The sequence below is a fragment of the Balaenoptera musculus genome, chromosome 4, assembly GCF_009873245.2.
Source record: "Balaenoptera musculus isolate JJ_BM4_2016_0621 chromosome 4, mBalMus1.pri.v3, whole genome shotgun sequence".
Classification (NCBI taxonomy): domain Eukaryota; kingdom Metazoa; phylum Chordata; class Mammalia; order Artiodactyla; family Balaenopteridae; genus Balaenoptera; species Balaenoptera musculus.
Genome location: NC_045788.1, coordinates 61,485,976 through 61,502,055, shown reverse-complemented (window position 1 = coordinate 61,502,055; position 16,080 = coordinate 61,485,976). Strand labels below are relative to the sequence as shown.

The window sequence follows — 16,080 nt, the reverse complement described above, 5'->3', positions numbered from 1 at the left end:
AGGCACTTACTTCATTGTTGACATCTTTAGTCACCATTTAGTCATCGGAACAGCATTTTCTCTGTGTTAACCTGACCGACCTGAGCAGAGTCTGAGCCTGTGACTTGGTCTCCTCATCATGACCGGGCTGTAATCTCTCAACCTCCTGAACCATGTCAAAAACTTTGTCCAGTATACTTTTATTAAGTACCAGACACTGTGTTTGGTCCTGCAAGGATGGCTCCTTCCAAGTTGCTCAAAGCTCAGTTAGAGAGACAGTATTCGTTTAAGTAATAAGACCAAGTCCACACAGTTGGCAAGTGCTCGTGGAGCTGGGATTCAAGACCTGTCTGCCTCCAGAATCCATGCTCTTTCCACACCACCACTCTCCATCCCTCTCCTCGCTGCCAGTCTTGAGGCAACAGAGTGTTGCTGAACAAGTGGCCCTGTTAAAATCATCTGTGTGTTCTTGAAAACGTTTAACACTGCCCATGGAGAACTCATCATTTTGCCTGAGGATATTCAGTTAATCACAGGCTTGGTTTTCCACTTTCACGTGGGATTGATGGTAAAAATATGCCCTCAGATTCTTGGAGGTGTTTTGTAGAAAAATGGAAACAACAGTGCACATAATTTTTATGAAAATGATTTATAGGCCCTGGAGAAAAAAATCATATCAAATAAAATGAGAACAAAGTAATTTTCAAGAGTCCTGTCCTCTCTTCCAAAAACAACAATAAAAATAAACAAGTTATCAAAAAGCATGGGTTACCAACAAAGTAGGAAAGGGGGTAGACCTTTCTAAAAGTGATGTGGGATACCTTAATGTCTGTGGCATATGTAATTTTTCCAAAAGGCTTACACATCTGTTACCTCAGTGCATCCCCACAGAAACCCTATGACGTGGGTGGCTGATGAGGGAGAAAAGAGGTAAGTGACTTGCTGGGTCCTCAGGATGACATTCCCATAGTGATGGACTGTCGTTAACATTTTTTTCTTCGAAGAAATCCGAAGTCCTAGAGATGAATGGTCAGTAGTGCTTTAACGACCTTCCTCTCTCGTGTGCTTTGTCCAGGGTAAACTGGTTGGAATCTGTGGCAGTGTGGGAAGTGGAAAAACCTCTCTCATTTCATCCATTTTAGGCCAGGTAAGATTTTGTTATTGTCCTTGGCATTTTCTGTTTCTTTCTCTGGATTCTGCTTAGCCAGAGTTTCAGGAAAAATGAACTTATTTCCTGAAGAGAGTCAGGAAAGGTGGAAACAAAATGACCCTAGGTCTGTATCATACCCCGCCCCCTGCTGTTCCCCCCACTTTCCTACCCCTTAACAACAGCACTGTATCTGGAAGGGGGCTGAATGACTGATTGATACCCAGCTGGAGTCATTTCTTTCTCTTGCTTTCTTTTATTCAGCATGTATTTACTGAGTGCCATAGGTATGCCGGACAGTGTGTTGGGAAATGTCAGAGGTAAGAGATGGACAAACTGCAGACTGCCAACAAATGGACCAGCCTCACCAGCCTCCCTGTCAGGGAGAGAGCCTTCAGGATTTGATCTAGAAGTAAAGACCCACTCCGTTTTCAGCCTAACCATTGAAAGAATTATGCCCTCAAGGAGTCCATGGTCTGGGACTTCCCTGGAGGTCCAGTGGTTAAGACTCCGTGCTCCCACTGCAGGGGGCGTGGGTTTGATCCCTGGTCGCAGAATTAAGATCCCGCGTGTCACGTGGCGCTGCCCAAAAAAAAAAAAAAAAGAGTGTCCATGGTCTGATTGGGGTGCTAGGCCTTGTAGACACACAAGCACAGCACAAGGCAGTGAGTGAATAGTGCTCAGAGGGCCCGGAAGAGGGCTGTCAGCATTTGGATTAAACTAGCTTGACTTGTTGGTTGAGATGAGGATAAACTTAAGGTTATTCCTCCTGATGGATGAAGTCCTCTGAGTCATTTGTCCATATTGAGGAAATTAAACAAATGGGAGAAGGGGCTGGGGAAGATTATTTTGTAGCATCCAGTCTGTGGAATATTTGGTCCTGTTCGGCGTCACTGTCACAGTTGGTGGAGTTGTGGCTCTCTAGAGCAGTGGTGCCCGGGGTGGTCTGAGGAGGCCTGTATTCAAATCATCGGGAGGGGCAGCTTCCCACCCCCACCCGCTTCTGCTTTATGAGGCTGTACAGCGGTTGGGCTCAGCCACTGGTCTTCGTAAAAAGCCGAAGACCTCCTATGTAATTTCTGATCGTCAGCCAGATTTCAGGGCCAGTGATGAGAGACACAGGTGGCGTGAAGGGGAAGGAGGGTTAGTGGGCAGCAGTTAAATTGAAAAATGAGTGGGTCTTTGCTTCTGGATCAAATCCTGACAGCCTTCTCTCCGACAGAGAGTCTGGGAATACTGGTCAGCCCTGCTTTTTTAGAGTGTAACTCTTTGTTGGCGGTCTGCAGTGTGGGGGTGTTTGTACTGTAGCAGCCGAGAGAGCTGGATTTCCACAGTTAGACCCTCAGGGGGTTTCTGAACACTTGAGTGCATTATCAGTGTACTTACCTGTTTGGGGGCAGTTGTGGTACTGTGTTATGGCCTGTGTGTGTACACTGTGCATTACCATGTTTGAGAGGACAAACTTGTATGTGCAGATTGGTTAATGAAACTGTTTCAAGCTATAGCATTCCTAACCCAAGACAAACCTCTACTGTTAGTTCCAAAAGGAACACTGAAAGAGCATAAAATGGGTAAATAGATTCATGTCGACCACTGCAACTGAAAACACAATTCAAAGCACATGACTCATCATGTAGTCTCTTCATGTTGGAGGGGAGGGTCTGTCATCATTGTGTAGATACTCAATAATACTAGTTGATGTCTAACTGGAATTTTTTTCCCCTCTGGTCCTCATTTTACAGAAGCAGCTGACGTAGCCAACAGCCTGTATTAATTCTGTGGATGAGTGGACCTGTGCTCATCTTGAGGCAGGGACTAGCTCTAAATCTTTACAGCATACTCCCCAGGGGAATTCTGCTTGTGCTTCCTTCAATTAGAACAGTTTGCAGTTAGGAAAAAAGGATAATAAAGTAGCTTATGGGTTGCTGAATGAAGTATTTGTTCATTCAAGTCATGGGTTATGCTGGGCTCCCATCACACATAAGCAAGGAGAACTTTGATTTTCTTGACTGCTGTAGCTTTGCTCTCTGTGGAACAAAGGTGAGGTCCAGATTTGGGTTCAAAAAGCATCCAAGGAAATTGCCAAGATTTTCAACTCCATTGTGGAATGTCGGGGGTTCTGCTGGCTTAGGGTGATGGTTTTGTGTTGTGATGCCATTAGATGGTGTCTCTTTCCCTAGATGTCACTTCTAGAGGGCAGCATTGCAGTCAATGGAACCTTCGCTTATGTGGCGCAGCAGGCCTGGATCCTCAATGCCACTCTGAGAGACAACATCCTCTTTGGGAAGGAATTTGATGAAGAAAGGCAAGGAATGTTTGGTTTCTGTCATGCTTTCATCTTGGCTGTGTGAGACACAGGCAGCCCGAGTCAGCAGGCTCTACCCCAACCGTGTCCCTGATGCTGGGTCTCTTTGTGTCCTTCAGATACAACTCTGTGCTGAACAGCTGCTGCCTGAGGCCTGACCTGGCCATCCTTCCCAACAGTGACCTGACGGAGGTACAAGTCTTCTGTCCCTGGTGGGCCAGGGTGTTTAGCAGAGAGGATTCTGGAAGATAGGTGGCAGGGCTATGCCAGAACCACCTCCTAGGAGTGCATCTTAAATGCATGGGAGAAGAACCTACACGGGAGTTTTACTTTCTCTGGGACTTTATGTTAGGAAAGCATTTGGTCCTTAGGGCAGGAATATCAACGCTACCTGTTTTAAGCATATAAATATTTCATGTCATGTGGATTTTAAACAAAATCCCATTGTTGGTTCAGAATTCATGTTTTCTACCCTATTCATTTTTAAACCCAAAGTCAAGCATGTGCCTGTTGCGCTTCTTCCCCTGAACTTCATCCTGCCAACTTCCTTACTCACATATGGTCTCTAGAGAGGCCTCTCCCTCTAGAAAGAAAGAGTCCTTAGCACAAACCCGCGCCTTTCTTTGCTTCTCTGCTGTGGAACAGTTCCCAGAGGCTTGTCTTTGGAACTGGCTAGTGCCTTCAGTGTTGACACTCACCTCTCATGACCTGCCCTGGAGGTCTCTGGGGCTGACTCTTTTACTCAGCTGACTTCAGTTTAAGCCCTCAAACCAGATTTGAATGGCTTGGTTAGTTTACTGGTTCTCAGATCCCGGTCGCCTGATTAGCAGCAGACCAGCAGCATCACTGCAGATTCTCAGCCACACCCGAGACCTACTGAATCCAAGACTCTAAGGGTGGGGCTCCACAATATGTGTTAACAAGCCCTGCAGGTAATTCTCATACATGTTCTTATTTGAAAACCTCTGAATTAATTGAATTTTTTTTAAGGATAAGATTTTTTTTTTTTTTTTTTTTTTAGCTACTTTATTTATTTATTTATTTATTTTTGGCTGTGTTGGGTCTTCGGTTCGTGCGAGGGCTTTCTCTAGTTAACGGCAAGTGGGGGCCACTCTTCATCGCGGTGCGGGGACCGCTCTTCATCGCGGTGCGCGGGCCTTTCACTATCGCGGCCCCTCCCGTTGCGGGGCACAGGCTCCAGACGCGCAGGCTCAGTAGTTGTGGCTCACGGGCCCAGCTGCTCCGCGGCATGTGGGATCTTCCCAGACCAGGGCTCGAACCCGTGTCCCCTGCATTAGCAGGCAGATTCTCAACCACTGCGCCACCAGGGAAGCCCAAGGATAAGATTTTTAAAAGATACAGAGCCAGTTACCGTTTGACAATTGATTTTTTTTTCATTTGTTTATTTAGTAACATTTATTAAGTGCTTGTTATATGCCGGCTACATGTGCAGAAGCTGCTGGGGGCACTGGGAATATAAAAGAAAAGGACAATAGTCTGTGTCCTCAGAAAGCTTACAATCGAGAGAGACATCCCGACAAATAGGCACAAAATAGGCTGATGAAAGAGTCCCCTTTCTTTTGGGTATTAGTGGAGAGGGGTGGGGGTAGGCTTCACAGAGGAGGGGACGCCAGAACTGAGCAGACACAGTACGGGAGAAGGCATGACAGTGGTGGTGTGTGTTCATAATAGACACACAACTGAAAATGCTCAGATCTCAGGGTATGGAAGGGGGATTGACAGTGGAGGCTGAGAGTTGCTGGGAAGACAGGTGGTAAAGGGCCTGCTTTGTCTGCCATATTTGGGGGCTTAGATTATGTCCTTTAGGACTAAGCAAGGGTGGGACATGGTCAGCTTTGTGTTTTGGAAAGGTCTTTCTGCCCATGGAGAATGGATTGTAGCGGGGCATCAAGAGGGCGTGGCGAGGCTCAGATACAGGATTGGTTAGTAACCAGATGGTTGTGGGAGAGGAGGAGGCATCGGTGCTGATGCCCTCCCCCCAGTTCTGTGTGGGCCCTGGAGGGCATGGCGGCACTTCATCCAGGTGGGGAAGGGAAGAGAAGAAGCTGGTTTGGGTGGAGGAGCGGTGAGGTGACTGGGGTGATCACTGAGCATTGTTCTGGGCTTGAGCTGGAGGCTTCCTGTGCTTTCTGGGCTCCTGTAGATTGGCGAGCGAGGAGCCAACCTGAGTGGTGGGCAGCGCCAAAGGATCAGCCTTGCCCGGGCCTTGTATAGTGACCGAGACATCTACATCCTGGATGACCCCCTCAGTGCCTTAGATGCCCACGTGGGCAACCACATCTTCAACAGTGCTATCCAGAAGCACCTCAAGTCCAAGACGGTTCTGTTCATTACCCACCAGTTACAGGTATGGTGCTTCCTTCCCCAGGCTCCCCACGTTGGCTTGGGAAATCAGAAACGGGGAGGTGGGCTTGATCCAGGTACCTTTGTGGGGCTCCTAGAGGTCCCTGGAATCATGAGTGTTCACTTCCTCAGCAAACAGCCCCCTGTCCCACTGTACTAATAAAGCTTGTTATATCAGATGGCCATCTGAATCAGAGATCCTTGGAGCATGTTAGCTTCTGCGTGTAAATCAGTAAGTAAAAGGGCTGAGAGGAGTAGACTGAAAATGGAGTTTGGGTATGAGACAGTTGGAAAGGGTTGTGTTAACATCTATATGCGAGTGGGAACTGTTTAGGGAAAACAAGCTCTTCTCCCTCTGTCATTCCATGACCAGCAGCCACTTCAGAGAGCAGCTTAAGGATGTTACAATCTGCTTTGCATATGTTGTCAAGTTTGGGGGGCTAACCCCCCATTCTGCCACAGAAAGACTGTAATTATATGTACTTCTGAGTGCAGGGAAGGGATGTGAAGTTTAATGCAGGCCTTTGTGTGGCTTCATCGGCAGATTTATGTCAAAAATTAGAGGAACTGGTTTTTGAAGTACATAACGAGGCAGGACAAACTAAAGCAGGGGTTCTCAGTCTCAGCACAGTGGGGTTTGGGGGCCAGAGAGCTCCCTTTTGTGGGGGGCTTGTCCTGTGCATCCCTGGCCTCTATCCACCAGATGGCCGTAGTACCCCCTCCCCCCGAACTGTAACAACCAAAAATGTCTCCAGATATTACGAAGTATCCTCTGGGGGGCTTGGTCACCTCCAGATAAGAACCGCTGAACTAAGGTATAGGCGTTTGGATGTATTTGCACAAATATCAGCCACACTATGTTGTCCCTGTCTTTGTCTCCAGTACCTGGCTGACTGTGATGAAGTGATCTTCATGAAAGAGGGCTGTATTACAGAAAGAGGCACCCACGAGGAACTGATGAATCTAAATGGTGATTATGCTACCATTTTTAATAACCTGTTGCTGGGAGAGACACCCCCAGTTGAGGTAAGATTTGTGGTGTGCGTGTGTGTGTGTGTGTGTCTTTCCAGCAAGAGAGATAGGACCGTATTGACTGATGGAGAAATCTCAGCTGAACTCATTGTCCGTGTCTTGTTGGCAGGGGCCCTGTTCTCTGGTGACCAGACTGCTGTGTTTTAGTCCGCATACTGGTTCTATCCTACGAGGGCAGGGTTGTGGGGTTAGAGAACCGAGGTCTTCTGTCACCGAGAGTTTATCAGCAAGGCAATGACAAGGAGAAGGACGTGGGCTCAGTGTGTGCTGCTGTTCAGTCATAACTTAGTTTCCTAAACTCCATCAAATCCTGACTGAAACATTAGGAAGCTCCTTTCTTAATAATCAGATGAATAAGGTGGCAGAGAAGAGACATTAAATACTGCATACATTTGAAAATTATCCATGGTGTCTTGGCTGCCGACTTGGCACTCATTAACTAGTACCAGCTGTGTCCCAATTCCTGGATGAGGCACTTTATAGCTGTCATCCTGTTCAGCCATTTTAACAGAGCTCTGCGGCCAGATATGATTATCCCCCAGTTGTACAGCCGAGGAAACAGGGGCTCAGAAGGGTTAAACAGCCTGCTGGAAAGGTCAGTTCAACTCCAAAGTGCTCCTTCTGCTGTGCTGCCGGGCCTCCTGCAGCAACACGGAAAGCTGGCCGCCCCCTCTGGGCTCTGAGTTAGGCAAAGACAAGGGCGTGTGTAGAGCTGGCTCTCATATTGACCTTTTTATCCTCTGGTCGCCTTGGGTCCTAGGAGTTCACTCAGGCTGGGCTAAAAGCCGCTTCTTAGCTACTAGGTCATTTTGGTGTTGAGTAGGATGAAAGCAAAATGTTATTGGGACCTTTTCTGGGAATCTTATTTCAGTGTTTGGGTATCATCCTGTTTGATTTCAGGTTCAGTACAACTCATTGTTCATGATGTGTTTTAGGCCTTTTTTTAAAAATTTATTTTTATTTTTATTTTTTAATTAAGTAATTTATTTATTTATGGCTGTGGTGGGTCTTCGTTTCTGTGCGAGGGCTTTCTCTAGTTGTGGCAAGCGGGGGCCACTCTTCATCGCGGTGCGTGGGCCTCTCACTATCGCAGCCTCTCTTGTTGCGGAGCACAGGCTCCAGGCGCGCAGGCTCAGTAGTTGTGGCTCACGGGCCCAGTTGCTCCGCGGCATGTGGGATCTTCCCGGACCAGGGCTCGAACCTGTGTCCCCTGCATTGGCAGGCAGATTCTCAGCCACTGCGCCACCAGGGAAGCCCCATAGGCCTTTTGATATAACTCCGACATTGCGAGTGTCATCAGTAACTGCTATAGAGACACCTGATCCAGATTTGGATTTTATGATCTCTCCCTGTGACTCTCACGGTACTTTGGGCTCTTCAGATTATGTACTCCTCAGTGTACACATGGAGGGGAAAATGAGAGGGAGAGAAGCTAAAACATGAACTGTCCAAGGAGCAAAGGAATATCGAGAGGGAGCATGTTGAGTGGAGGAGCGTGCTTTCAGTATATCACTTCACTTTCCTGAGCCTCAGTTTCCTCATCTTAAAAATGGGGGTGGCACCTGCCTCTTTGAGTTGGTGCATTTGAAATAATATGTAATGTTCTTATCCCAGTCAGTGGTCAACAAGTAGTAATTTTCTCTTTAGAGAGTGCATTTATTCATGCACTGTGGTAAATATAAAATTTAGAGTCCTATCTTATGTTCCAGACGTGGCTCTAAATTTTATATTATTTTCTGATTTATTTTCACTGTCAATTTAAAAAATCTAGTTGGAGAGCAAACTGGGGTCATGAGGCTGACAATGACATAGAATTAAATGTAATAAACTATGTATAGAGAATTTCCTGTATAAAGATATAAGAGGAACTTGGAAAGGAGGACATTAAGTAGTTTCTATTATCTCAGGTTCAATTTGATGAATGTTTCGTTAAGTCCCAGCGTGCCCTATTATGGGCAGTTCTGGATGCTGGGCCCTGTGTAGGTTATAACCATGAGTGAGATGTCATCTCTGTCCTTGAGGGACTCGCAGTCTTCTAGGGAAGACCAGTACTCTTATGCTCGTACAGGGGACATATGTAACAACACCAGGTCACGTATGTAAGCAACATGCTGTGAAAGTACTAACAAGTGCCTGGGAGAGCAGGGGAGGGTGAACTTTATTCTAGAGGAGTGTTAAGTTGCCTCAGGGAGAATTAAGATTTGAATCCATCTGAATGGGGACAACTGTGAGTTGAGAGAGGAGAGGAGCATCCCAAGTGAAGAACCAGCGTGGATAGAAGTCTAGAAGTGGGAAATGGCAGTGTGATGTGAGGCATGGCTAGGCTAGGGCCAGAATGTGGAGGTGCTGCAAAAGCAGGCTGAGAAGTGGGAGTTTGTCCCATGGTAGATCTGTGATTTGATTTAGTGATGTGGGTATCAGAGATGGAAAGAATGGAAGTGACCCCAGATCAAATACTCTGGACAAGTTGGAATGGATGAGAACAGCATAAAGGCTACTGTGTTTGGAGTTTAGGTCTTTAGTGACTTTGGGGAGAGCAGTGTCAGTGGAATGGTAGGAACCCAGCTCAAAGATTTAAGGAGTTGGGGAAGTTACAGAAGTTAACTTTTAAGAAGCTGGATGTGTCTCTTTTCAATAAGAGCAGCAGCTCGATGGATGATTCGCTAACATGTCCTTTGGCCATTTGTCTGAATGGCCATATCATGATGACAGAGACACTTCTTTTTTTTTTTTTTTTTTTTAAGATTAATTCTAAAAAGGAAACCAGTGGTTCACAGAAGAAAACACAAGACAAGTGTCCTAAAACAGGATCAGTAAAGAAGGAGAAAGCAGTGAAGCCAGAGGAAGGTAATGAACTTTTTTGAGATTTGTCATTAAAGATTTTTTTGGTTTTTATTTTCCACTGAAGCATTTTATTTGCACATATGTATTGAAGCATTGAAGCATTTTATTTGCACATATGTATTACATCCCTAGAAAAAGGATCCCATGGTTTTCCCTCCAGTGTGTTTTCACACACTTGCTTTTTCATGGTCCATGATGCTAGATGAGGTTGTCAGTGCAATGAAACCAAACTGACGGGATGGGACCTGCCATTTTTCTACATCTTTGTGTTGCCCATCAAATCTGGGGCTCATCTCTCCACACTTGTTTAAGTTTACAGCAATTTTCCCAGCCCTGTGATCATCAGTTAAATTTGCCAGTATAACCATGCTTCACCATCACAGTTAGAAACCAGGTGATGACTTTGGAGCATGGCCTGATAAGAGCCTGACGTTTGCCTCTCTTTTTCCCATTGATGATGCTCTTGAGAGCATTAGCCAGCCAGGACGTTCATGAGCAGCATTTTGGCAGCACAGAAAGATGGTGGAAAGTGTGTCATTAAAGTTTATCAGAAATTACACCATGTGGTAATTCATGCTGTTTGATAGCATTGTGTGTTGTAGAGCGCCTGGCCTTATATTTCTAGAATACCAGATTTTTGTGTGATTGTTGGGAGAGCATGAGGCACCTTGTGTTTGCTTAAGCCGACCAAGGCAACAAGAATGTCCTTTAATCCTATGCCTTCTTTTCCTATGCAGGGTGGGGTGAGGTGTAGGTAGTCATAGCTGAGTCATCTTGACTAAGCAAAAATTGAATCGTGGGTTCATCTCTGCTCTTTAAAAGTCATGCCAACCAATGCAGAGGCATGCCAGCTTTAAGAATGCCTACATCCTCAGAACCTCCCCTGTTACAATGATACACTCCTCTGCTTGTCCCAAGCAGACTGCAGCAGGGCTGTGGTGAAGAGTTAACAGCCAAGGTTTCTCCTACTTGATTTTCCTATCCAGAGTCCTTGGTCCTGTTTTTTAAACCCTTTATCTTATCAACTGAAAGAAATCTTGGGAGTTAGAAAAGCTATATGCAATACCTTAGGCATTTTCACTTTTGTGAACTTTAAGCTGCATATCAGTTTGCAAAGAATAAGAATAATAATAAATAAAAATGCAGTCCTGTTTTAAAGTTCTTTCTGTTGTGTCACCTCCTCACCTGACGTGTTGAATCCAGGACGTTTCCTGGGTTTGCCACTGATTTTTTCATTTCCTTGTTCTTAAAGCATTTGGCGTTAGGAGGTGACCATCCTGATTTACCACTCCCTGCCTCTTGTCTTTCTTTCAATTAGCCACATATGAGCTTTTGAATTCCGGTGTGATTTGAGATGCCTTACTGTCACACACACAAAGCAAACACAGCACAGAAGCCTGAGACATCTGTCAATTCCTGCCATAGACAGCATAAAGAAATAGAATGTCTTTAGGGGACATTTGTCCTTATTTACATAGCACTAACCTGGAGACTCACATCGCAAAGTGCTCAAGGCATGTGTGGCTTGTTCCAAGGTAATTACACATCATATATGATAAAGGGGAGGCTGCTTCCTGTGGGGCCGTTTCTCTGTATTCTCCTGTCAGCGTCAATCACCTGACCAGCCCAGGGAGCCCCTAGGAAATATCCTGGAATCTCTTCTCTCCTCACACAGCCAGTTACTCCGTCCTACTGAATTTACCTCCTGAAACTCCGTCCCCATTGCCATGACCCTGGTTCTGGCCTTTATCATCTCCTACCCAGACTGTTACAGCTGCCTCCTTTTAGATCTGTCCTCCACACGAACAGCAGAGAGATCTAGTTAAAAACCAGCCAACTCACTTTACTGCCTGAGGCCTTTCAGTGGCCTCCCAATGTCAAAGCAGCATTTTCTAATCTTTTTCCTGATTTGGCACACACAGAAAAATGCCACTATTTCTTTGAGCCCCTGGGATGCATGGTAGAGTCTGCCTGAGGTGGCTGGTCTGGTCATCCCAGGCCCATCTAGTGCACAGTAGGGCCGGGGAGTCAAATCTCTACACCCCTGTAGCCCATTCTCTTGAGAACTTCTTGTCTGAAGGATAAAGTTCAAATGCCTTTATCCCCTGACCACAGCCTACTTCATCAGCCTTATCTCCTGCCACTCCTTAGGCCCACAGAATGTTCCAGCCACGCTGAATTGGATATCTGTGTATACCGATTTGCTGTTTCCGCACACCTGTGCCCATCATTTCCCCATCTGGCCAACTCTGGCTTACCTTTCAAGACACGGTGTGGGGAATTCCCTGGTGCCTCCACTGCTGAGGCCCTGGGTTCAATTCTTGGTCAGGGAACTAAGATCCCACAAGCCACATGGTGCAGACAAAAAAAAAAAAAATACGCAAAATGGACTGCATAGAAAGTCTTCCCGGAAAACTCCCTGCTAAGCCCGTCACAGCTCCCGCAAGTAGGTTATATGCATTTCCTGGATGTTCCTATGCTGCCCTGCGAATAGCTCTAGCTTTGGAGTGCGCACATTTTATTATAATTGTGTATTTATTTACCTGTTTGTCCTACTAGACTGTGGAAGGATGATCTGAGCCAGATCTCCAGGGCAGGGACCTGGTCTTAATCTCCGTTACCACTCCAGGGCCTCATTCTGGTCCTGGTTCATAGTTGGTGCTTAGTAAATGTAACATGGATAAATGAATGCTCCTGATGAAGGGGAAATAATTCTCATCTAGAGCTCTGTGAAACTGTAGGCTCCCTTTGATTCTGCTCTTCTACAGGTGACTTAGTGTTGAAAAGCAGCCTTTCCTTTCTGAGTTCGTGTTTCTCTTTTCCTTACCTAGGGCAGCTTGTGCAAATGGAAGAGAAGGGGCATGGTTCCGTGCCCTGGTCAGTATATGGTGTCTACATCCAGGCTGCTGGGGGCCCCTTGGCATTCCTGGTCATTCTGTCCCTTTTCATGCTGAACGTGGGCAGTACCGCCTTCAGCAACTGGTGGTTGGGTTACTGGATCAAGCAAGGAAGTGGGGTAAGGTTCCTCATTAATGGGAAAATTATATGTCTAATAAAGTGGCCGTCTCTCCATAGTCCCTGTCTCTCCTTAGGGAAACTGCTCTAGTTTTCAGTTAAAAGAAGCAATGAACAAGGATTACCCAGGATAAGAGATGAGTCCCTAATGTAACCTCAGCAGATAATTGCTCCCTGACCAACTCACGGAGCAGTAGAGCTTATCAGTAGCAAACTGTAGGCTGTCTGCTGTCGTCCTTAGAAAAGAGAGAGGGAGCGGGGCAAAGTCTGCCTTGTGTCTGCCTCAACCAGGTCCCAGAGTTTTTATCCTGTACCCTCCCTTGAGCCAAGAATGGCCCCGATGTGGGGTTCTTGGCAGTCCCTGGGAGTCTTGCCTCACAGACCCTTGCCTCCAAACAGAACACCACAGTGACTCAGGCAAACAGGACGTCTGTGAGCAGCAGCATGAAGGACAATCCTCTCATGCAGTACTATGCCAGCATCTACGCCCTCTCCATGGCGGTCATGCTGATCCTGAAAGCCATTCGCGGAGTGGTCTTTGTCAAGGTATGCACCGGTGGGGGCCTCTACTCTTCCTCTCCCCAGTGGCTGTGTGGTCAGGACCCCGCCTGGCATCTCTCGGGTTTACTCTGAGTCGGGGAGCTCCTTTAAAGCAGGATGGCCCTCGCCGAAGTGACCTGCATCCCATTAGCCTCAGCTTTCTCCTATTAGCCATCTCCCTCCTCCATGGCCGTTTGCCCTTCTCTGGCTTTGGGCGTCGAAGTCCTGTGGAGTTGCGACCCGTGGAGTGGGAGCTGAGCCTGCCTGAGTCCCGGATCTCTGATCACGCTGTGCTCTGCCCCTCAGGGCACATTGCGAGCCTCCTCCCGGCTCCACGACGAGCTTTTCCGAAGGATCCTCCGAAGCCCTATGAAGTTTTTTGACACTACCCCCACTGGGAGGATTCTCAACAGGTTTTCCAAAGACATGGATGAAGGTATTTCTTACTGCTTCTCTCTGTTGTGCTCTGGAACACAAGCCAGAGCACAGTGTCTGTCGATGTTTGCGTCAGGAACATTTTAGTTTTGGCATTTTCTCTACATTGCAGCCTCTCTTTAGGCTGAGGACCTATCTGCTTTTTCACCTTTTGTCTGAGTTCTTATTTGATCTTATTTAAACTGAAAACCAGTTCAGAGCACTGAGTTAGCGTAGAGGCTTTGGACAGGGGCATCTCAGAGTCCAAAACACATATTTACTTGTGGGTAGTGCATAGGTTCTTGGACACCTACAACCTCTGACAGGTTTGCTGGATGCTGGATGCTTCATGGACTGTGCCAGCACCAGAACTTAAATACAGTTGACCCTTGAACGACAGGTTGGCTGAATCCGCAGATACGGAAATATGGATGAGGAACCACATATATGGAGGGCTGACTGTAAGTTATATGTGGATTTTTGACTGCACAGATGGTCTGCGTCCCTAACCCCTACATTGTTCAAGGGTCAACTATACTCCCATAGCCCATAATGATAGTGATGCTGCCTGACATTTATTGAGGGCTTACTGTGTAACAAGCAGTGTACTGAATGTTCTGCATGCGTTATCCTAATCCTCACAGCAGCCCTATGAGGTGTGGATATCGTTTCATCCACTGAATACATGGAAAAGCTGATGCCTAGAAAGGTTAAAGAACTTGCTCAAGATCACACAGCTATTAAATAACAAGCTGGGAATTGAGCCCAGATCTTTTTGATCCCAGAGCTAATGTTTTTAACTACTGTACTGTGTTGCCTCCATAGAAGGAGTTTGTTTCAGATGTTGATAGGCCAGTGTAAAGCCATGGCCAGAGGTAACAAGGGATCAAAACCATCACTGATACACAGAACAGTGATACACATATGCATGACATGATCCCATTTCTGTTAAACTCACATGCACACAGACAAGTGGAAAAAAGATTGAAAAAAAAAATCAGCGGTATCAACATGTCTCAGATTTGCATGAAAATAGGTGGGGGGAGGAGATGTTCAAAAAACGGTGAAGAAAATGTTGATTGAACTATTGGAGGTTCTATACTCTTTCAACTTTTGTGTATGTTTAAAATTTTCCGTGATGAAAAATTTCTTAAATGTTAGCAGCAGTTCATTGATATTGGTAAGAATAAAGACTATGTTTATTTAACTTTTTTGCATATTTATTTTCCAAATATTTTACAACAAGCATATATTACTTTGCAAAGTGGAAGAAATGTTTAAAGGGGTTGGGCAGCATAGTGAACCAAAAAGAGGGCACAGGGGAGAAAGATCACTTAAATGCTCTGGGGATAAGAAAAATTAGAGCAACCGGGTTTCCAGATTTTTCTTTGATCAGACTGTTTAAAAGGCAAAAATCACAACTTTCAGATAGGGATTTTAGGGAGCCTCTTTTTGTTTTTTAAAAATTTGGGGAAATTTAAAATTCCATTTTCCCTGTTTGTGGATCCCAGCATCTGACACATGTTCCTTTACGGTTTCCCCAGTCGATGTGCGCCTGCCGTTCCAGGCTGAGATGTTCATCCAGAACGTCATCCTTGTGTTCTTCTGTGTTGGAATGATCGCGGGAGTTTTCCCGTGGTTCCTTGTGGCAGTGGGGCCCCTCATCATCCTCTTTTCAGTTCTGCACATTGTCTCCAGGTAAACAGGAAGTCTTCATGTCTTCCAGGGCAAAGGATGAAGCCAGAGTTGCTAGTCTACCCCTCTGACACAGAACACATTCTCTCTCCAGGGTTCTGATCCGAGAGCTGAAGCGTCTGGACAATATCACGCAGTCACCTTTCCTCTCCCACATCACATCCAGCATACAGGGCCTTGCCACCATCCACGCCTACAACAAAGGGCAGGAATTTCTGCACAGGTTAGTTCAATGGGGGCCCAAGGGCTCAATGGGGAGCCAGCATCTCAGCATTTAATGAGAGTTTAAGAAGCCTTTGAAGGTCAGAACTCCGGATTATAAAACTCATTACTAAGAGTATTAGTAATTTAATGATCTCTGGTTAAGATTCACTTGCTTGGTGGAACTCCCTTCTGAGCAAATGGGAAGACAAAAACACAGATTTGGAGTCTGTTAGCTTTCAGTTCTGAATGGCTATATTTGATGGAGTTTTGCTTTTTTTTTTTTAAAATTAATTTATTTTATTTATTTATTTTTGGCTGCTGCGTTGAGTCTTCTCTGCTGCGCGTGGGCTTTCTCTAGTTGTGGAGAGCGGGGGTTACTCTTTGTTGTGGTGCACGTGCTTCTCATCGCAGTGGCTTCTCTTGTTTGTTTGTTTTGTTTTGTTTTTTTTACTGTTTTTGGAATGGTTACTTTTATTTTTTTAATTTTTATTTTATAAATTTATTTATTTTATTTTTGGCTGTGCTGGGTCTTTGTTGCTGT

General features: G+C 45.8%; 1 protein-coding gene and 1 pseudogene across 6 annotated transcripts in view; one reads left to right on the top strand and one right to left on the bottom strand.

Moving 5' to 3' along the window:
- The window catches only part of ABCC5 (ATP binding cassette subfamily C member 5), a 91,978-nt gene that overhangs the window by 49,164 nt on the left and 26,734 nt on the right, over window positions 1-16,080 (top strand). For all 6 annotated transcript variants that reach the window (XM_036849961.1, XM_036849958.1, XM_036849960.1 and 3 more), the window contains 11 exons: window positions 1,055-1,126; window positions 3,307-3,431; window positions 3,551-3,623; window positions 5,596-5,799; window positions 6,678-6,821; window positions 9,572-9,674; window positions 12,503-12,687; window positions 13,086-13,232; window positions 13,533-13,662; window positions 15,185-15,338; window positions 15,430-15,558. In XM_036849961.1, the coding sequence (XP_036705856.1) occupies window positions 1,055-1,126; window positions 3,307-3,431; window positions 3,551-3,623; window positions 5,596-5,799; window positions 6,678-6,821; window positions 9,572-9,674; window positions 12,503-12,687; window positions 13,086-13,232; window positions 13,533-13,662; window positions 15,185-15,338; window positions 15,430-15,558 (1,466 nt within the window). The remainder of the gene's footprint in view (window positions 1-1,054; window positions 1,127-3,306; window positions 3,432-3,550; window positions 3,624-5,595; window positions 5,800-6,677; window positions 6,822-9,571; window positions 9,675-12,502; window positions 12,688-13,085; window positions 13,233-13,532; window positions 13,663-15,184; window positions 15,339-15,429; window positions 15,559-16,080) is intronic.
- LOC118894460 lies at window positions 9,800-10,154 on the bottom strand (annotated as a pseudogene).